Source organism: Echinops telfairi, unplaced genomic scaffold (genome assembly GCF_000313985.2).
Source record: "Echinops telfairi isolate 266 unplaced genomic scaffold, ASM31398v2 ScPeMD7_3533;HRSCAF=4204_0, whole genome shotgun sequence".
Classification (NCBI taxonomy): domain Eukaryota; kingdom Metazoa; phylum Chordata; class Mammalia; order Afrosoricida; family Tenrecidae; genus Echinops; species Echinops telfairi.
In genome coordinates, this window is record NW_022107431.1 from 102,615,678 (window position 1) to 102,638,040 (window position 22,363).

At 47.9% G+C, this 22,363-nt stretch overlaps 1 protein-coding gene across 50 annotated transcripts in view; it reads right to left on the bottom strand.

Annotated features, from left to right (window-relative positions):
• Nucleotides 1-17,079: 17,079 nt before the first annotated feature.
• The window catches only part of RIMS1 (regulating synaptic membrane exocytosis 1), a 545,565-nt gene continuing 540,281 nt past the window's right edge, over nt 17,080-22,363 (bottom strand). For 49 of the 50 annotated variants that reach the window (XM_030886813.2, XM_030886812.2, XM_030886788.2 and 46 more), the window contains 2 exons: nt 21,686-21,825; nt 17,402-19,815 (listed from right to left, as the gene is read on the bottom strand). In XM_030886813.2, coding sequence (XP_030742673.1) covers nt 19,597-19,815; nt 21,686-21,825 — 359 coding nt within the window. In that variant the 3' untranslated portion in view covers nt 17,402-19,596. Of the gene's footprint in view, nt 19,816-21,685; nt 21,826-22,363 lie in introns of all 50 variants that reach the window. The other variant, XM_045294412.1, reaches the window with a different exon arrangement.

The window sequence follows — 22,363 nt, forward strand, 5'->3', positions numbered from 1 at the left end:
TGTGGATGTGGGCCTCCAGGCATTTTGACATTTCAAGCATGGACCCCAAGCGAGATCTTTCCGGCTGAGCTAACTCCAGGGGGGCAGGAGGGAGAACAACAAATCAGCTTAGGATGCTGCCGTTTTCACTTCGAGAGACTGTGTACGGAGGTCAGCATGATGCGTGTGCCTATCAAAGGAGATCGTGTCTTTGGACAATGCGTTAATGCTAACTAACCCACAAACCAAACGGGCCACTGGTAGCTGTGGTAGTGGAGACAATGGTAACCTGGGGCTCCTCTTGGCTTTGTTAATAGAAGTGCAAAGGGTCCCATCACCTTTCTAAGTTTAGTCACTTCATTTATAAAGTGAGTCAGTCCTTCCAGGCCTAACATTTTAGATTCAATTGCCTGTAGAGAGTCCAAGCTAGTTTCTGGCACAGCTATTTTGCAAGGCTGGTTTTGAACGGAGCACATGCAATTCTAAATATAAAGCTTTCACGGCTTCTTTGACTAAGCCCAGAAGAGCGCCAGTGTGTTCCCACTGCGCTGCTGCCTACAGCTGCATTCTCCCTAGAACTGTCCCTGGAGAAGGAGGAGGACTCTCAAGATGGGTGGCAGTCTTACTACCTGTGGACAACTGCAAAGGCAAAGGTTGGACTGTGTTAACTGAGTGAAAGAATAAACACGAGGCTACAATACTTCAGTCTCTACGGACCTCCTCAATTGAAGACCATTCTAGAGCCAGGCAAATCGCACTGCATGAATGTTGCAGGATTAACATTAGCACTCACTGACGCCGTGTCTGCCATGCAACCCTCTCTGGACTGGGGATGCTGCGCTCGGTGACTGTGACCACGTATGTCCAGTTAGAATGAACACAAGCTGAGGAACTCCCAGCAGCAGAGTCAGAAGAACAGGGGAACGCACAGATCAGCTGCGTCCTCTGGCTCAGCAGTCGGAACTGAGGCAGCGGCTCCAGAGGGGCCAGAGCTCTGCGGCAGGTACTCCAAACTGGGCGACCGGAGGCTCTGCTGGAATTGGCTCTGCTCTCCGCCTCCAGCAATCATCCAAGTGTGTTTCTTAGGCTGTCAAATTATCTGCAGGCAACCTCCCCAGGACACGGAATCTTCTAATTATGGAGATAGGGAGGCAGGTGCGATAATGAATTTACAGAAGGAGGAAAACCAAAAATATAAGGCAGAAGCAAATTCCTACAAGTTGTAATATCATCATGAGACTAATGGAACAAAAACATGTTTCTCTCCTCTCTTGGCCCCCGATAAGCCAGTGGAGAGGTGAGGGGACCCCACGGCTTGCCAACCTATCCACATTAAGAAGGGAAGAAGGACCAAACAGCTTTGGCCTGTGTGCATTTTAATTGGGGAACATGAAATAAAAAGAGCCTCCGTGTTGAGCTTTTTAAATTTCCAAGCACTTTCCCAAATTATTCTTTGATTTTGCTACCTCCTTTCACCGATGTGGCAAAGTTGTCAAATGATTTATGCAAACTCACAGGGACCCGTTGGCAGGTTGTGGTGGAAATGTCAACTGGCCAGGCAGGATTCTTTCTCTGGAAAGGTGAACACCTTTCAGCTTTCCCCAGCTCTTCACGGAGGAGTGGTTTTGATAGGATATTGAACTGACGCTCGAGCTTAGTGTCTTAAACCTGTAAGAGAAACACATCGTGTAATAAAAATAATACCAATAATTAACTTACCATCAGGGTATTAATAATGAAGATATTAGGTCAGCATTATACTATGTTCTGGGGATTTTATGGAGCACCTTTGGTCTAGTTTATGGTCTAATTTAATTCTCAAAAGAACCTGCTAGGTTTCTGGAGTTAGTAATACCTTGGTTCTTGGCTTCGCATGATGAAAGAATTCATGCCAAAGCCCGTTTGGTAATCCAAGTGGGTTTTTATGAAGGGCCGGACAAGTTTCAGGTTTTACAATCTCAAAGGGGTTCACAACTGGGCCTGAACAACCACGTGAAAAAAAACCCCACGCAGGCAGAAATCGGAGGTGAGTATGTGGGGAGGGGGAAGGGAGTGTAATCCTGGGAGGCCCGAGCCCTAGACCACTAGAGGCTGCGGGCCCAAGTAAGCCCAGGGGGGGTGCACATGCACCTGCAAGGGGGAGAGAGACCCTCCCCTTTCTCCTGACCAGGAGCAGAGTGAGAGAGTGTTCCAGAGCGTGCCCCCTGCCTTTATTCTAGTCCATCCCTTGGCAGGGGAAAGGCACGGTTGATGGTATTGGTTGACCCCATTGGCTGAATTAGGCCCACCTGGGTGATGTCATGAGCCTGGGCCTAGTTTGGCCCACCCAGGTGTACCTCCCACCTGGTTCAGGGGCGTGAGCATGAGCATGCTCAGTTTGGGGTTTTCATAGGTGTCTAATGGTTGCCTGATTTCTTTCCAACCTCCTCTATGGGGGCCTTTGCAGGCATGGGAAGGACAGACCCCTGTCCTTAGCTAGCTACCTAGCAAGACTTTGAAGGAAGTGTCTTAGTTATGGAGGGTTGCTGTAACAGACATGCCCACACGCGGGGAGCTTGAATGGACAGGGATTTATTTTCACAGGGCAGGAGCTAGAGGTGTACATTCCAGGCACTGGCTTTAGGAGATACGGCCGTAAAGTCTTTGTGCCTTTGGGCTTCTCTTCCATGGCTCCGTGGCGAGCTTCACATGATGGTGTGTCTGTCGTCCCCCATCGGTGCCTCCCCTCTGTTGCACTAAACTGCTTTATTTTCTTTTATTTCTTCAGCTTCCCTAAAGGTACCCTGGCAACCTTTCATGTATTCTTAGTTACCTTTATTCTAGTAAAACATTATATCACTCATCACTAATTTAAAACTCTCCACATTGTATAAAATAAATTATGTCCTCAAGGTTGACCGCTGCTCCAATATCATTTCTCACCAGGTGTCCCTCCCTCTGTTTTCCAGTCCTTCGGTCCCCTTGCTGAGCTCTTTCCCTCTTTTTTTCTCTACCTTGGTGTCTCCTTCACCAAGTTAACTATTTGTAGGCTTTTTTACTTATCTTTTCTTTGGAACTTTTTCTTGTGACTTGAGTGAAGGTTTACAGATACAATTGGTTTCCATTCAGCAATGCATATACATTTGTCTTGTGACCTTGCTTGCCGTCCCCGCAGTGCAACCCCACTCCTCCCCCATCCTCCCTGTGTTGATCGTCATTCTTCCTCCTTTCTGATCCCTTCCTGCTTCTGAGCATCTCCCCTGAACAAATGCTTCCCTTTAGACCTCCTACACTTGCTTCTTCTAAGGAGTCACTACCTCCCTGGTGTCACCGTTCACCTTGAAGACCTATCATTTGGCTTACAGTTGAACTACCAGGGTGAGTTCAGATCCAGGCCATAGTCGCTGAGGGTCCACTGGTCTCCACAAGACCCATAAACCTGGTCTGTTTAATGTTAGCAAACTACACTTTATAAATCAAAACATGACATGCTCTATGCTGCTATGTCTTTCTTGGCATAACAAAGAAAAACTTCCCAAATGGAATTACATCGACAAGCAGTGAATTTGGGATTCCAACACCTATCTTGGGAGTGGGGAGGCAGGAAGGGGATGCAGTTTAGTCTCTAACAGGAAAGTTGTATTATCTGCCCCAATTTGTCAACCGGGGATCTGACTGATGCATAGGGTTTGAGCTACTCGTAAAAGGGATCTAAAAGGGACTCCAACGCCTATTATCTATGCTATTTGGCTGGTAGCACAATGGCCTGATCGCTGGATCCGGTTGAATCCCACCCAATCTGAGATCTTACCTCGTGCCCTTTCATCAAGGAGGGTTCCACTGTCACACCCTGGAGAGTGCCATAGGAGAGTCTCCATGACAGGGTGCAAGCGGTATGAGATCCGGGTGTAATGGCCGAGAAAGTCACTGTGCATCAGATAGGCCTGCGTGCTCTTACTGGTTCAGCAGTGGACTAGTTGTGATACGTGATTAAGTTATTTACTTAAACTTTCTGAAGTTCAGTTTTCTTTGCTAGAAGTGTCCCCACCTAAAATGACTGTGCCGCTGTGAACGTGGACATGGAAGGCCATACCTGTAGAAGGTGCTGGGACATCCTAAGTCTTCAATATGGTGATTGTAGCAGCTCGACCTGGCTGGGGTTTCCTACCAAGTTCATCATCGATTGCTGGTGTCAGCTTCACCCTATCCCAGCCTGGACTGATAATCCAACGATTCACTGAAGTCCTGCTGGATCAGCCCTTGTGCTGGGAACTGGAGAAAGCATTGAGCGTCCGCTGTGATCTCAAAGACCGTACCCGCCCAGGCAGGGGGCTGTTGCTGGCCTGCTTGGGGTTGATTTGGGCTCACAGAACTAGAACGGCCCCACCACGGACTTCTTTCCCACTTTCCCTTTATGGAAGCGGAGCCTCTGGGCCGCTCCAACTGCCAGAACCCCAATAATCATGCCAGCTGTGATGATAAAGCCTTGGATGTTGTAAGTGAGAGTACGGAGCGACAACAAACCCTGCTGGGGAGGCAGTCAGCAGAACTGCACCGACGGCCGGCCAGCAAGATCATTGCACGGCTCCTCCTGCATCCTTCCAAGGGGGAACGGCAAGGCCGTCGTTTGCTGGTCCTGACGGGACCTTATGCCAAGATCCCGCCACGGTGCTCTCTGAGGTTGGCCTGGTCATTTCACCGCCGAGTTTGCCTGCAAAGGGGAGGATGAGATTTCTCTGGCCAGCTAAAGCCGTGACCCTCCACAGAGCCCCTAACTCGCACTAAAGTTTCTCTGTCCGGGGGTTTTTTTTTTGCCCATACAAGATTACTGTCCACACCCTAACAGTTGTCATTCCAGTGGGGCCCACTTGAGGAGAGAACGGCCACTCGTTTGCCCTCCATTGCGGCGGCCACCCTCTGCTTCCCTGCTTGGCATCACAAATCCAGCATGAAATTCCGTCCTCAGTTCCGCCAATCAGCTGGGAGCCGGGCAGCTCCAGTCTCTCTGCAGCAGCAGTTTCCTTGGCAACCAGGGCCCCAGCCATGATGGAGCACCGTGAACCTGCAGCTCGGCCATGGCGTCTGCTTGTACAAAGTAACAAATGGGAAGACTCCCTCCCTTTCCGGTTTGAGGGACACCTTGCATCTGGACGTGGTGAAGCAGCACTCAGCTTTTGAGAGAATCGCCATCATTGTTCACAGGGATGCTATCGAGTAGGGAGTGAGGAAAATCAGACTTCCCCAATGGACATCAAGCGTCCTCCTTCTATTTGTTTCTTAAAGTCCATGTTGCTGGCACTCCCTGTGAAAATACCACATCCAAATGCCAGCATCACCATCACATGGAGTGGTACATGGTTCCTAAGCCAGGGCAGCCCACTGATCCTCCACGTGGATCAACGCTAAAGCCCACTGACGTCCAGGGGGAACTCAACTGTATGTCGTCATCTGGCTGCTTGAGACGGGCACAAAAGAGGGTCCAGGGGAAGACAAAAGTGCTTTCTTCCTCTCCTCCTCCCTGGCCAACCACAGCTCATACATGGAGCATTCCCAAGAACCCCTTAATCGTCAGGAAAATATTGATAATCCCTAATTAGCCCTGGTGGTGTATTGGTTAAACATTGTGCTGCTAACCACAGTGTCAGCTGTTCAAATCCACCAGCAGCTTCGCTTTCTACTTCTATTAAGAGTTCTAGTCTCAGAAACCCACCCGGGTTGCTATGAGTCAGTGTTAGAGTAACCAGCCTCTAACAATATCGGAGTCCCTGGGAGCAATTGTATGTGATCATATACAAAGATCATCGTAAAGTCATAGATAATGGGAGATAGGAGAGAAGATAAAGGAGTCAGACACATTTTATGGTGGCATGCTCTCCTCCGGGTGACCCTGATCTCAGCAGCCAGTTCTGTGCAGAGTGGGAGGAAGAGAAGGCCCTCTTTATTTTTGACCAATGTCTACATATACTTAGGGGTGTACAAGCCCCCCTGATGCCAGGTAACCACATATGTCACAGGAAGGGGCTGTGCAATGGGCATATGTGTCACAGGAAGGGGATGAGCTAAGGGTGCACAAGTAATAGGAAGGGGAGGGATTAGGAGTACACATGTGACAAGATGGGGGAACCCTAGACTCAAGATGGCAGCCTAACCTCCGTTGTCCTTGAGTGGGTTTGACCTTGTCTCTGGGCTCTCCTTCAGGAAGGCAACCCCACTGTCCTTATCAGAAGGGCATGGGCCTTACTTAAGGTGGGACGGACTGTATGGCCTGATTGCTCCAGATGGCTGATAACCCTCAGGGTGAATAGCCTCCAAGCGGCTTGCGTTGACCTCCAAGTGCACAGTCGTTTACCGTGTGCAGCAAGCAGCGCCTTGGGTTTGGCATGTAGTTGGGGGAGACAACCTGGGGAAAACCCTCTATGTCCACAAGTCAGAACGGCCTGAATGGCAGCATGTTGTTAGTTTGTTTGTTGATTCAGGATACAGGACCCAGGAGTCCCTGGGTGGTACACATGTGAAGTGCTTGTGTTTTCGGCAGCTCGAATATAGCCTAGTGATCTAGCTCAGGGATCTTGAAAGTCCGACTGAGCTTCGGGTCTACTCTGCAAGCAGGGGGTCACCAGGGGTCAGACTTGATTCCACAGCAACTGGCTTGGTTTCTTGGTTGTTACATCAACACAACTGACCGAAGAAGGACCACTTAGCGCAGGGCTTCTCAAACTTGAACCTGTGCGGGACTCACCAGGATCTCGTTAAAACACAGGATCTGCCGAGCTGTGATCTGTGTGGCTGCTTTTCTGCTGACGGTCAAAGGCCTCTGTTCTGAGTAACAAGGTCTCATGCTGTGTGTCTGTGTAGACATGCTTCCACGTGGATCTCTGTGTGTAGCAGACATGGAAGAGGACACACGCCAAAGGCCCACTGGCCTCCACTTGGTGGCAATGACTGGCGTTGTTGTATCCTTCTCCTTTGTGTTACCAACAGACCCCAGGCCACAAACGTCTGACTTACGGATCACTCCTACTTGCCTTCGGATACAGGGCTTTGAACCAGTCTGTCGTGGCTGCCAACGTGAAACTGGGTGAGACGAGGGTCTTGACACTCTGAGTGACTCATCTCAGCAACCGCAATGGGCAAAATTATGGGTTGCAACCCTTGAACGAGTGACTGAGGGGAGCAGAGTGAGCCCTCTCCGGAGTCTGGTGCCGGAGGCTGGATTATGGTGGACCGTGGAGAGCCACCCCTGTCCCGAGCCGGGGTGGGGCAGCCTATGTGAGCAGAGCTCCACCAGCTCTGAAGCCCTGCTTTAAAGTTCGGCAAATGTGACCTAACTTTGAAATGCCGGAGCCAGCCCTGATTCACAGCACGTTTTTCATCATCGGCACCTTCATTGGCGACGCCTGTGGCTTTCCAGGCATTGAGAGGAGGCTGAGCGCTTTCTCGCCAGCGTAAGGACTATGTGCACCTGTTCCGACAGACCGACCCATATTTAAAGACCTAGGGACAGGCCTCCCCTATAACCCAGGCACGGCCTATCTTGTGGTTCACAGCATTTTCCTCTACATGCCTCTGCAGGAGGCAGATTGAGTCCTATGTTCCCAAGCTTCAAAACAACCATGACAAAAAAGGACTAACATGAACCATCCAACGACACATAGCCAGAGACCCCAGCTCCAATTCTTCATGCCTACTCACCAAAAAAGTGTAGATCGCATCCGAATATCTTTAGCACTACTATCCTTTTATTATTAGTCTTCATAGATGAAGAGTATCATTGTTACGACTGCATGGACACACCCCACACACAGCACACGCACACATACAGACTTTTGCGATGCCTTCGGTCCAAATGGGTTTAGAGTCCAGCGGTTCTCAACCTGTGGGTTGCGACCCCTTTGGGGGTCAAATGACCCTTTCACAGAGGTCACCCAATTCATAACAGTAGCAAAATTACAGTTATGAAGGAGCAACGAAAATCATTTGAGGGTTGGGGGTCACCACGACATGAGGAACTGTCAGGAATGACAGGGTCGCAGCATCAGGAAGGTTGAGAACCACCGGTTTAGACGGTTAGGTGCTGCCTGTGATGAGCACCTGGCAGCCCCTGCGACAGGGTGGAACTGCCCCATGGTTCATCTTGGCAGGAGCAGAACAGCAGACGGGGCCCAACCACTGTGTCGCCAAGGCCCCTGAGTTTGGATCGCCAGGAAGTCTTTCCCGAGAACACGGGGTCTCCCAGACCTGTGCTTACCAATGTCTTTACCAATGCGGCCTCTCCAGAAATTCACACATGCAGTCACAGGAACCTTCCTGCTGTGCAGAACCACATGCCAGCCTCTGTTCAGATGCACTCAGGTTCCTAGTGCTCATGCGAACCATTAAACAGTTGGCAGAGAATCACTTGCCCTTGGTCCCTTGCAAGCCTTTCAACAGTCCCAAATGGTGGAGCCTAAGAAGCTCCCTCCATGCTGTCGACGACACAGCACGTTCTCCTCCTGTCCCTGAGCAGGGCCTTCGTTGCCGACAGCTCGGTGGAGGCTGGGAACGAGCATGGGGCCCTGGTCCTGGGGATAAGGCCAATGCTACTCCTCTTGGCCAAACAAAAGCAATCACGTTCTCTAATCTGATACTTTGAGACTGAAGATGAACTTGCTGTAACATACTACATCCAGGAAGGTAAGTCACAATGCAGGATGCACTGAACAACGACAAAAAAGACCGCAACCGATTATCGATGGGGAGAAAAATGGAAAGGTTTGTGCATGTTTACAACTTTGAAATCGTATTACTTTGCCAGGTGGTTTTATGGCTTGGTTAAAAAAAACAAAAAAACGGCTACCTCTCCAGACATTTAGACATTCGATCACACTCCCTTAAGACTTGTGGGGGTGCCGCCAAGTCAGGTCTGACGCACAATAGCCCTGCATGCGTCCCACAGGGAACTCTCTCCAGGCCTGTGCGGTCGTCCCCATCCGTGCTGTGCGTGCGCTCATGGTTTCAGCCACGCTGTCAGTCCACTTGGTCAGGGGCTTCCTCTCTTTAGCTCCACCTCGAGCTCCTGCTCTAGGTCCCTCCGGATAACCCAGCCAAAGGACGTGAAAGTCCCACTGGCCTCGCAGCGAAGCAGCATTGTGGCTCCACTTCTTCTGAGACAGCTGGGTCTCTTCTCCTGACCGTCACTGACGTATTGAATACTCTGCCAACAACGGAATTCAAAGGCCACGGGTCCCTAGTCTTCGTGGTTCGCCTTCACGTGGATACGGGGCCGCTGAGAAGTGCCAGGGCTTAGAGCGGGCCTCCCTTAGTGCCCAACGTGACACGCTCTCTCCTTTTTTTGTTTTGAAAAAAAAAAAAAGATGTCCCTGGCAGCAGATTTGTCTAACGCGGCCTGTGATTTGGTTTCCTGACTGCTGCTTTCGTGAGCATAGGTTTGGATGCAAGGAAAATGAAATCCTTGACAACGTCGGTGTTGTCCCCTCCATTTATCATGATGTTGCCTGTTTGTCCAGTGTGAGGATTTTTGTTTCGTTGTTAGGAGAGACCAGTCCCTGGAGAAGGGCATTACGTTGCCAACGTAGAAGGTCAGTGCGCGTGAGGAAACCCTCACCAAGCTGGACGGACACTGTCCCTGCAACAATGAGCTGAAGACAAGCACACCCATGAGGATGCTGCAGGACTGCGTGGTGCTTCGTTCTTTTGTATAGAGGGTTGCCAGGAGTCAGAAACAGCTTGACGGCACATCACAGCAACATATATGGAGGTGCAAATCAAACTGAAGTCTGTAGGTTTTGATCCTCATGAGCAAGTGCATCAAGTCCTCCTTGTTTTCAGCAAGCAAGAATTTGTCATTTGAATATATGTGTTAGTCTGAGTTGAGAAACAAATTCATAGACACTCATGTGTATAAGAATGCGCTTTATATACAAGAGCATTTGTATATTACCATCCCAGTCCAACTTGAGTCCGTAAGTCTGATATTAGCCCATATGTCCAATACCAGTCTATAAATTCCTGTTCATACTCATGCAACACATGCAATGACCCTGAATACAGGACGATAACAGGCCAGTGAGTGGAAAGTCTAGTGGCTCCAGTGGCAGTGGAAGCATCTCAGAGCTGGTGTGGGCCTCTGTGTGGCTCCTCCAGCTCCAAGGCTCTGGTTCCATCAATGTAGCTCCATGTGGCTTGTCAGCAGGAAGAGGAAGCATCCAGAGAGCATGTCTGGTTTCCAGTGAGCTATTTATCTCCATGGCACCTCCTAATGAGGTCATCATGCTGTGACCTGATTGACAGGCTAGACTCCACCCCTCCACAAGTTGACAGGAGATTATGTAACTGCCACAATATGTTAATAAGGTTTAATCCAATTCTGATGCTGCATTCTTCTTTTATATATGGTAGAATCCCAGACCTTGTCCTAATCCATTCTAGAAGGAGCATTGAGATGTGATGCATTTGAGTTCTGCATCAATTTCCCCATAAGAAATAACTGAAAATGGATTAATCCATTTTCACAAGTTTTTACACTAACCTTGCCTTTTTATACAAAACATTACACAGAAATTTCAAAGCAAATAAGTTCAGAGTTACATAATATAATTCAAATAAGAAACAAACATTTTAAAACTTTTAACAACTGCAGGATGGCCCCTACCTTGAGCTTGATGAGGATCTGGATCTGTGGATATGGATGTGGAGAGGAGGTACGGAGAGAGTCATTGTTTGGAAGGGGAATTCCTTTCCATAAAATCAATGGGTACCTGCTTTTCAGGAGTTTTTCCCCTTCTTTGCCTTTTTTCACTAGGACCTGGCTGGCATTTGCACCCCGCCCACCCCACCCCACCCTCACACAAATAAGAAACTGTCTCATGTGGTCTGCTGTTGGCGTTTCCTTAACTGTTTTTTAAAAGGGTTTACTAAATTATGATCAACAATATCAGTAACATGGTTAACCAGTTCCTTATCATGATGATTCTTTTCAAAAACTCTTAGTACCCATGTTTTTTTTAAAATCTAAACACAGTACAAAAAGCCACAAAAACTACGAAAATTAGAGCAAAACTCTTGGAACACAGCTGCAAATGTTTTAAACAACGCACATTAACAACGCCAACTAACGCCTAGTGACCGCAACAAGAACTGCTTTTGTTTAGAAAAATCACATGCATTGGATCAGATTCCCATGTTTTTTTGAGCTCTGATGCAAAATATTCTCGACATTTCTTGTTGAAATCCGATTATATCAAGTACCGGGGTTCTACTGCACTCCAGCCTCAGGAACTCTCTCCTCAGCGTACAGCTTGAGGAAGCCTGGTGAAATCATACAGCCCTGCCTTGTGCTCCCCTGGCACCCCTTAAGAAACTGTTAATCCAGTTACCATCTCTAGAGATTTACCTATCCTGGATTTCATACACAGAAGGCATATAAAAACAACCATGACAACACACAAACAACAATAAGTATGAAAGAGAAAACCTTGATCGAAAAGAAAGCAGAAAATATTAAAAACGAGATCCAAAGTAAAATGGGTCCAAAAGGGGATGTAAGGATAAACCACCCAGGGTCCCTTTGCACTTTCATGCAGCTAGCTCGTCGTTTGTGTACAGGTTCCACCTGAGCACAGTCCAGGGCTCTGGAATCCCCGTTATTCCCAATGGGACTTTCATTTGTTATGATCTACACAGTCAACTACATCTGTGTAGTCAGTAACGCACAGGTAACCCTCCTGGAGCCTGACTCCACCGCCTCCCCCCGCCCCCTCCCCAGTGGACTTCCTTCTTCAATACCATAGGCCCTTGATCAGGTACTACCTCCTGAAGTGGTTGAATGCCAAACAATTCATTTTGGTATGGAGACTGTATCTGCGTTCACACCACTGTCCCTTCATCATATGATAGCTCCTGAAATGACCAGACTTGGACCAGTGGCTGTGCTCCCCTGAGCACTCCTATCACATAGCACTCACACAGAAGCACTGGCCCCTCAAAATGAGCTGCAGGTCAACAATTCCAAGAGCTGTGTGAAGCACGGCTGCCACCTTGTGGCTTTTATGCGCCACCACACCATTTATTTGGGGTTGCTCGCCTTGGCGGGCGGGGAATGGCTATGCACCTTGTTGGCTAGTTCTTGTCAACAGACAGGGCAGGAATTAAGCAACCCCCCTGCCCCCCACCCGCAACCCCCTTCTCCCATGGTTTATAATTTAGAGGTTAGGGCATTTTGCTAATGTAGTAAAGTGAGATTTCTTTATACCCATAATACTGAAAGCCAAAGAATTCAACTATTTGCCATTAATTAGAGCAATGGGCAGTCACGGATATTGCCCATCCTCTCTGGAGGTTTAAAAACAACAACAACAAAGTGCCACTGGATAAACTATTTTGTTTCCAGTGATTTTCATAGTGGCCCTGCTGTCCCGGGTTGGGAAGCTCATGAAGTCAGTTTAGTACCCGGACGCCCTGGTGGTGCGTGGTCACAGTCCTCAGTTGGGTCAACGACACACACTTGGCAGTTTTCTCCCACAGAGAAAGCCTGGGGCATGCTGCAGTTCTGCCGCCCACGGTCCTGTAAGGTCCCATAGCCTGCTGGGAGCGGGGGATGAGGTGGTTGTGTTTATCAAAGGAGACGGCGTTTGAGTGGAGAAAACTGTGATCCAAGAGAAGACGAGGTCTTCCCTCTTCCAACCAGTCACTTGCTCTACCCCCAGGAGCTCTGGAGGCGTTTTTTGTACGTGTTCTATGGACCAGGCACCGAAGTGCTAATTCACGTCTTTAATTTTTTTTCCTTTCCTTGAATCATTTCAAAAGTACTTATCATCAAGCCATTTCATAATGAGGTTGTTGGACTAAGGCACCGTTGTGAATTGGATTGTGTCTCCCATGTCCCCAACCCTTATCCCTTGTGTTAGTCTGGGTACTTTAGAGAAACAAATCCACAGAAACTCATGTATAAGAGAGAGTTTTAAATAAAGGTTAAGTGCACATCAAGAAAACATCCCAACCCAGTGCTGCCCAAGCCCACAAGTCCAACACTAACCCTTATGTCCGACAGCAATCCACAAAGTCTTCCTCCATCTCACAAAACAGATGCAATGATGCCGACTGCAGGAGGAAAGCCGAATCAGTGAACGTGTAAGCATCTCAGCGCTGGCAGGGCTCTCCACATGGCTGCTCCAGCACCCAGGGCTGCATTGGGGTAGGTCCATATGGCTTCTCCTCAGGGATGTCTTGCAGGAAGTGAGCCTTGCTAGCTGAAGCAGGGAACTGGCTAAGGCAGCTGCACCCTGGTCCGACCACCAGAAATCAAGAGACAGGAGAACTTGAAAGGTGAGGCTCACTCAACCATTTATCCCTCCACCCTTCAATTAACCTCACGTGTTTATCGGCCAGGTTAGCACAGTAAACTTTAACTATCTTACCCCTGCTCCCTGCCTCCTCCCAAAATAGGTTATAGAACTCTAATGCTTCTCCCTGTGGACGTAACCTTGTGGGGAAATGGGGCTTTGCTAGGTGATGGAACCATAACAATGTGGGGTGTGCACTTCTGCGTAATAAACCGAGCAGATGAGACAGGGTTTGGGTCCTTGCTGGGAAGGCAGATTGAGATCTTAAGAGGATTATTAAGAATCAGGACACCCCTGGGGCTACCAGCAAGGATGGCGTTGGCACGCCTGAGATTCTAAGGTGCACCTGTTGCCTCCCATCCTGTTTCAAAGTGGATGCTCATTCGGTAAAGTCCCTCAGGAGTGGGTTTTGTAGTGTGACAGCATTAGCTATCTCAGACGGACATGCCCCAGCCAGGGGCGGTGGAGATCTCGTAGCTGTTGTGAAGGGCTCTGTGGTGCCTGGTGGCTCAGTGGTCAAGCACTCATTGCTAGCTGGAAGGCTGGAGGTTCCAATCTACCCAACTGCTCATTGGGAGAAAGGCCTAGGGACCTGCAGCCCAGAAGACCCGTCAGAGCCAGTCTGCTGTAGTTTGTCACCCTGCACTGCTGCTGGGAACTGAAAGGTAACCTGCTGCCACCTTACCCCCCCCCCCCCAATAATGGGTAAGTTCTCTAATTCCCAGGGTGGTCTCAGGAAGGGGGCAGGAGGCCTCTTGAGTTGGAGAAGAAAAAAGTTACTTCTTCCCCACCCTGCCCTTTAAGTATGTTCTTTCTTCTCATTGCCACTGCGGGAAACACAGCATAGGAGCATGGTGGTACCTGGCACTTTCATTGACTGGATGTGTTTGCTTGTTTATTTTATAACCTGTGACCTTAACGCCGACAGGTTCCCCAGGCATCACACTGTACTTTCCACATGTATCTCGACTGAGTTACACTCATCAACCTTCAAAAATATGATAGTCACTGGAGTTGCTACTTTTTTTTTAACATGTTATCAAATCAGCTAGATGGGAAACTAATTCTGTGAAAAAGAAACGGATTGAATAGATGTTTATATGTCACAGTGTATGGAAATCTATTTGTTACGGGTATCACATTGGCATATTCTTCAAAACGCGAGCCTTGGGACTACAAGTGGCCCCTCATTTGTAAGCCAGCAAACCGTAAGTATCATGACAGAGGGGCTGACATGGCGGGCATGGCCATTCTTTAGAACTCGTGTCTCACCTCGCCCAGGCTCTGAGAGAATGGATCTAGAGTAGGCAGGGGGTAGACCAGTGTAGTGGTTAGAGTAGGTGCCTGGATGGTACCTGTGTGGAGGCAGGGGTGGAGTCCAATGTATCAGTCAGGTGGTACCCTGGTGATGCCTGCTTAGGGGTGTGGCCTTTTTATAAGTGAAGAAGTGAGAACTTTGCTTCGGTCCCTTAATTCTGTGAGAGGATTCTGTGTCTGCCTCCAGGGGTGGCCCCGCATGGGAGCTAACATAGGAGCAGTAGACTAATTTCCACATGAGTTGTGGGGGAACCCCCTCTCTCTCCTCTGTGGTTTGGGGGAACTCTCCCTACTCCTATAGGCAGGCTTGACATTTGACCCAGGCCTGTCCTCAGTGTATTTCAGGTCTCAGGTTGGTGATGGCAATTCTGGGTTAGGCAATGGCCCCAGATCACCTAAGGCCACCAGGGCCACCATCATGCTAGCTCGTTTGGGAAGCTCTTGCCCTTTTTCCTTTGAGGTGGTGGAACTGAGAATTGTTGCTACCTTAAGGGATGTGTCTACGTGAGCACGAGGGCAACAGAGAAGATATCACAACCAAGATGCGGGGAAAGACAAGATACTTGCTGATACCCCTGCCTCAACCAAATCTAAAGACTCTTTCTGCATCCACTTGAATAATTCCCCTTTCCTTTTGATGCTCAGATAACTTCGTGTGTATCTATCATTCCTTCTGAAAGCATTCTGACACAGGACCTTGCTTTTGTTCACTGCAGTTTAATGGATTTTGCCTGACAGTGACTGTGTGGCAGATTAGAGTTGCCCCAGAGGGTTGGCTCATAAGGAACCCCTGGGAAAAAAAAAAAAGGGCCCTTAACGGTTTCTAAGCTATACTTTTTATAGAATCAGATTTCTAAGTCCCGTAGCCCCACCGAGACCTTGTGTGTTTTAACCCTCAATTTTTCAGTTATTACTCGGGCTTCATGACTTGCACTCATTCACAGGATCTCGCAGTACTCTCTAGAAAAGTCCACTGCTGTAGTCATTCTGACTCATAATTGATCCAACATCAGATTTCCAAGGCTGTAAATAGAGCTGAAAGCTTCAGCTTTCTCACAGAACAATGGGTGGGTTTGAACCACCAGCCTTGGGGGTCGTAGCCTCAGCAGGCATCCTAGTGCTCCTCTAGCAGTAAGCAATACTGGGTAACTGACCGAATGCTGATCTAATTGATTGGACCCAATTCTCCAGCCCTGTGAACTTCCAGTATTATGGAGAGCCTCGTGAAAGCGTTCTGAAGGGGAAGTTCTTCCAAAGTTAGTGATTTGTAAAGACCAGTGTGTTTGTTTTAGGATTGTCATCCTAGTCTCAATAAAGACCGAGCTCACTGCCTGACTCACAGTGACCCTACAGGGCAGAGAATTGCCCCCATGCGATTTGAGACTAAATGTTCACGGGAGTAGAAAACCCCATCTTTCTCCTGCAGAAAGACTGTGCTTTCAAATTGCTGACTTTGTGACTTGCAACTGGTTTGCTTTTGTTTAAGATCTGGTATGCAACAAAACTCTCCAACAATGCTCATCAAACCTATCAGAGCATCTATCCGAGGTGGGGATTTCAAGAAATTGAACGCTCAGAGTCCGCAGGATAGGCCATGAAGATTTAGCCAAAGGAGTTGTCTCAAGTTCCTTCCTTTTCGCCCTGGCATCCTAACAGGGGGCAGACTCTTCCTGGGCTGATCTGGCAGGGAGAGCATAGCTTTTCCTCTTTCTGCACAGAGAATTCTAATGTTGCCTTCAGCTACTCCCCATTGCAGTGGCAGACTGGTCGCTGCCCCCGGCACAATAGGTACTATCTTGCTTTATGTCTACCGAACAGCTGCACTTTGACAGTTCGTTTTAAACTAAATGAGGACCTGCTTTGGCCTCCCCTTCACCCAGCCTAGCAGGCACTTTCACTTCTGTGGATCAAACAACTGCTTAGGTTAAGGCTTAGTCACCTGTGTTACAAGCTGCAAACGAGTGGAGGGTGCTATGATTTGCTTTGTTGTCTCAAAGTTGGTCTTGGTCTAGCTGTGTCTATTTTGTTTCACAAGGTCAAAGCCAATAGTCAATAAAAAATCAGAGTGCTTAGAAGATGGAGTCTATAGCATTACAGTTACTTTACCAACCACAATGCAACACCCAATTAGTGCTTACCAAGTACTGTGAAATAAAGGACTGCGATTTCCAAGCAGAAACAAGTGCAGCTGCAATAGGAAATTACAAAAGCGAATACTTTCTTCTAAGATGTTACTTTCAGGGACTACTCCATCTATACTTGATATGCTGATTCCCCGAGACTCCATTAGGATCGTTCAAACATATTACGCTTGTTTGTGCTAAGTCCGCCCTCTAAGGTAAGGGTTCACACGAGTGAAGGGCCCGGCAGGAAGAGATGGAGAGGAACCAGGTGTCAGGCAGAGAGACGCCACAACGCAGCACCTTGCTTTGGTACAGCAGTTGAAATGATTTGACAATGGGACGACAGGGTTGCCTCTTTTATTAGCGCACTCAGACAGCAGCAGAAAGACAGCCTTCCCTTCGATCCTCAGTGAGACTTTGTGCTTTTCAGAATGCCACTTTCCAGAAGTGCAGTCATGTGCTCCCTTAGACAGGCTGACAGAGTGAAAACTTGTATGTGATGCAAAGTACCGTTTGGGCCGTAGAGCAAGACACATCGAGTACAGTGACAAGTCAAATGCCCCCCACAAACAACACCTCAGTCTCCCCTTCCCATGCGCTGGCTCCCAGGGTGCACCACAGAACCCACATCTGGCAAAACATAGAACACGGATGGCTACCGGCTGACATGAAAAGTAAATTTTATTCAACATGTTTACATAACATGAGTTGGAAGTTCATTTAAAAGCACAGGGGAGTGTTAAGACAAGTGGTCAAAATAGAAAGATACTACCCAATTAATATTAGTTGATTGTTGGCCACTAAGACAGAAGGGAATCCGGAAGTGCACCAATGCCTCAGTGCCTCCTGCTCAGCACGGTGAGCAGGGGTCAATCTGTGCCCCGTGGAATGATGGGCAGAGAAGTCTGGCATGTAGAAATAATAATAAAGAACTCACTTGGTGCAGGCAGTATGTCTATGGATTAAAACCTGGTGTATACACAGTGTCTACATGTGTTACAGCCCCACAGTAGGAATCTACACCAAAGTATGTATTAGAAGGAATTTGGTCCGTCGTACTACATCACGTTTTCCAGAGGGTAAAAAATAGCGTCCATCTATAGACATTTCACACCGGACTCACAGACGGAGCCTGGCTAAAACTTGCAAAATGTCTGTAACGAAATGGATGGCTTAGATTTCTCGGTTATTTCAGTATAGTCATTAACGAGCAAACTGTACAGGTACATGCAACGGACAAGCTGGCCTATGTAGAACTAACATACACGATTAAATCACCTTTTGTTTCTTTTCTTTTTTTATTTGTTTTATTTTATTTTTTTTTACAAAATGTGCATGCAGCTTCGAACAGTTCCAAGTCATGCTGCCCTTGTGTGTAATCACGAGGTCGGGGGGCTCGTCCGAGGAGGGGGGACACCGCGTGCGCCTGCAGAGTCTGCAGGCTGGAGCACGTGCACACAGTGCCAGCACTAGCAGCGAACTCAAGGCCCAAGAAAACGCAAAGGAGGAAAATGCAAACTGAAATTTGACTTTTTCTTTAAACGCCCCCCTCCCGCCTGTGCTGTGCCCCACAACGTGTGAGTCTTTGCATTAAAAAATCAAGCTTTGTGCTTGCATCCATCTCAAAGAAACGTAAACTAAAATTTGGTAAAAACAAACAAACAAAAAAACCCCAACACATTAGTTTAGTGCGGACTGTTTCCCCCGGCCTCTCCAGTGAAACACCGTCCTGCTCCTTCCAGGGCAGATGAGGACGTCTACGTGGAGATGCGTCTACGTGGAGGCGTGGCCCAGAAGCCCGGGCATTGCTAAACGTGTCATGGGCTCGTAACATAGGCTCCTTCCCTAGGCCCCATTTCAGGAAGTCAGAAGTGTGGGTTCTACACATGAGCCGAGTTATGATTCTTTGTGGCTGTCAGGAAGGAAAAGGCATGACCAGGAGCATTTCCTAAGGACAATTATGCAGTTCGTTTCAGTCCCCAGCATTAGTTGCAGATGGATTTCTTTGAAAGTCTTCCATGCAAAATAATGGAAACCGTAAATGAATTTTGTAGAAAACAACAGATCTGCTCTTCGTTAGGGAAAGGATTCAGTGATCATTTTACTTTGGAAGCGAGCGTTTTGCTGTGCTTCCGTGGTGCTTTGTTTAGAGTTTCCACAAAGAAGGCTTGGAAGGGTTATGGAATGAAAACCAGGGAAGCCCTTCCTGGGCCTCACTTGGTTTGGTTGTAAAACATTTTGGGGAGATGCTACAGAGACAGCGTCAGCCCTTTTTGGGTTGTTGTGTTTTGTTTTTTTTGGTGCTTTTGGAAAAAGAAAGGAAGGGTCTCTGTCAACATGATGAGGCCTGTCACAGCAAGCCCCAAACAGCGGAACTAACAATTACCACGAGAGCCAACACGGAACCCCAACCGAACGACGCACACACAAAGAAAGAAAGGGCGCCGGACAAAGCTGGACGAACACCAGGGAATTCACACTGCTTGTGGTCTGTGTTGCAACGTGCAGGACACGGCTTCTCACAGCGTGAGAGCTTCCAGTTGGTTCAATTTGGTGCGGTGTGGGGTGTGTGTGTGTGTGTGTGTGTGTGTGTGTTTGACATTTCCTCTCTTTTCTCGTTGCCACAAGCATCAGTGACTCTCACCAGCACACAGACTCTTACGCGATTTGATAGACTGCCATGTTCTGTCATAAGAAGCCAGGTTTCAAAGAACAATTGGGACATAGTATTGAAAAACTACTACAAGCAAAACACAGGTTGATTGTCTGTCTCCAACAATGCTTTTGATCATGAACTATCTGGTTCTGATGATTCTCCTGAAAGTCAAGTTTCCTGGGATGACTCTGGTCTGAGTTCACTATGATCGAACGCAGGGTGGCCCAGTTGAACTTTCCAGAGATGACTGGGAAGCCCGGCGAGTGAGGGGAGTGAGGGTGGGGTCCACCAGTGACGAAGGTGGGAACAATTTGTACCATCCGATCACCATGCTGGAGAGGTCAAGTTCTTCCAACAAGATTTGAGCCACGCCCATAAAGCATTTATGGTCCATTCTGCCATAGTCCCCCCAGACAATTACCTGCAGAGACAGAGAAACAATGTCACCCACCTTCTGTTTCACATTCAGAGGGAAGGTCAGCGAAGGGAGACGAAATGGACAGAACGAGAGCTGTGAGGCTACAGATAAGAAATAAGAATCTCTCCCAATCTAAATACGCACCTTTCTCCAGCTTCAAAAACAAAACATAATTTTAGACTTAATGACATGCGCATAATGTTTCCCTAGTTAGTGAGGGGTATGTTCTACACTATGTTAAAAAATGTGCATGTTTATTTACATAGACATGTAACCTGTTTCTTGAGTACCACCATGTAAGCGATGTGCGGAGCCAGTGATAGAACAATTACAATGTGTGCACCTCAGGGGAATGAGCCAAACCGGCCAGGGCCATGGACTATGGAGTGCGTCCACCACAGGGATGGACCGAGCATGACTGATGGCTTGTGCACAAAGAGGAAAGTGGAAAAGTCATTGTGAGCCACTCACTTTTGAGAACTTTTTAAAACAATTTTGATTTGGTCGGGTGACTGGCCAATATGTCAGCGACCTCTGTCAGGGTAACCTCCAGGTGCAGTGACATACGCTTCCCTTTGTCCTCACAGGTTCTCGCTTCTCACCTTTCACTCATCTGTCAAACGTCTTGAATGAACCCACACACTGCTTTACAAAGGCAGGTGGTGATACATCCGTGTGGTTCAATCGACCTTTGGTCACCTTTGCCAAATTGTCTAACTGTGTGATCCTTTGACCTAACCTTTAAGACGGGGATAATGAGACTTATCTCACAGCGTGATCACAAAGCTTAAAAGAACCACTGTACGTAGCATGTAGCATGTGGCGACACCTCCACAACCAAGCCACACTTCCCTCCCTTCTCCTTCTGTTGCAAAGCGAGGACAGAGTTATGCTCCACACACTGCGACTGCTGGCCTCGAGCTCTCAACAGAGAAGGCAAGATGATGGTACGCAGGGCAAAGGCAGGAGAGGACGGAGAGAAGGAAAGAGGGGAGTGAAAGCAATAAAATCTTGGTTTCCTCAGATTCATCAGCTAATTTGAACACCATCCACTGAATGATTTTTTTTTCTCTATCCAAAGGATATTGCCCGGCATTGACCTTTACTGCACTCCATTCTTCTGGAGTGTGGCGACTTCTCCGCTGTTTGTATGGCTAATGTGGACATTACAATGTTCCAAAAGAAAAACCTATCAAAAAATCATAGCATTGTGAATGAGGAGGAGTGCGGAGTGGGGACCCGAAGCCCATCTGTAGGCAAGTGGACATCTGCTTACAGAAAGGTCACAGAGAGGAGATGAGCCATTTAGGGTGCAGTGTAGCAATGATGAAACACAACTTTCCTCTAGTTCTTAAATGCTTCCTCCCCACCCACTATCATGATCCCAATTCTACCTTACAAATCTGACTAGACCAGAGGATGTACACTGGTACAGATAAGAACTGGAAACACAGGGAATCCAGGGCAGATGACCCCTTCAGGACCAGTGGTGAGAGTGGCGATACCGGGAGAGTGGAGGGATGGTGGGGTAGTAAGGGGGAACTGATTACATGGATCTACATATAACTCCCTCCCCCTGGGGGACAGACAACAGAAAAATGGGTGAAGGGATATGTTGGACAGTGTAAGACATGACAAACTAATAATAATTTATAAATTATCAAGAGTTCATGAGGAAGGGGGTGTGGGGAGAGAGGGGAAAAATGAGGAGCTAATACCAAGGGCTCAAGTAGAAAGCAAATGTTTTGAGAATGATGATGGCAACAAATGCACAAATGTGCTTGACACAATGTATGCATGTATGGATTGTGATAAGAGCTGTATGAGCCCCCAATAAGATGATTTTTAAAAAAGAAGAAAACCTATGACTGACCTGAAGGACTTTACCCTGCGGACTTTCGTCAAAGACCAGGGATTGTTGATACAAAGGGTCGAGGGTTTTTCGCGCAATTCTTGTCTTCTTCTTGGCTATACAGGCCCCGTTTTCCAAAAGGTAGACTTTGACGTAAGGAGCTGAACAAAGGGATAGTGTAAGAAGTTAATCACCAAATCAATGCCTTCTTAGCAAATTAGAGGTGCTTATTGGATGTTTCCCTTTTGAGTACTTAAACCATACTAGATACATTCTCTTGTTTCTTAACATCCACATGCCGCCACTGTTGTCCTTTTTGCAAGAAGCCCTGCTGGCACAGTGGATGGCACGTTGGCCTGCTACCTGCAAGGAGAGCAGTTCCCAACAATCGGCCGCTTTGCAAGAGAAAGACGAAGCTTTGCACGTCAGTCCGTGAAGAGCTTCCGTCTCAGAAACCACAGGGGCAAGTCTCCCTGGTCTTGCAGGCTTGCTAAGAGTCGAAATGGAGGTGAAGTATTGTCATTTTCAAGTAAACATGCACGGCTGTGGTCATGACTTTTACTCCTCTGGGTTACTGCTGCCACCACAATGAGGTTTATACCTTTAGGCTCATTGTTTCCTCTTATGGTAAGAACGACATCATTGTTTTTCCTTTATCTTTCTGAATTCACATGGGCCCTGGTGGCAGAGCGGGTTACA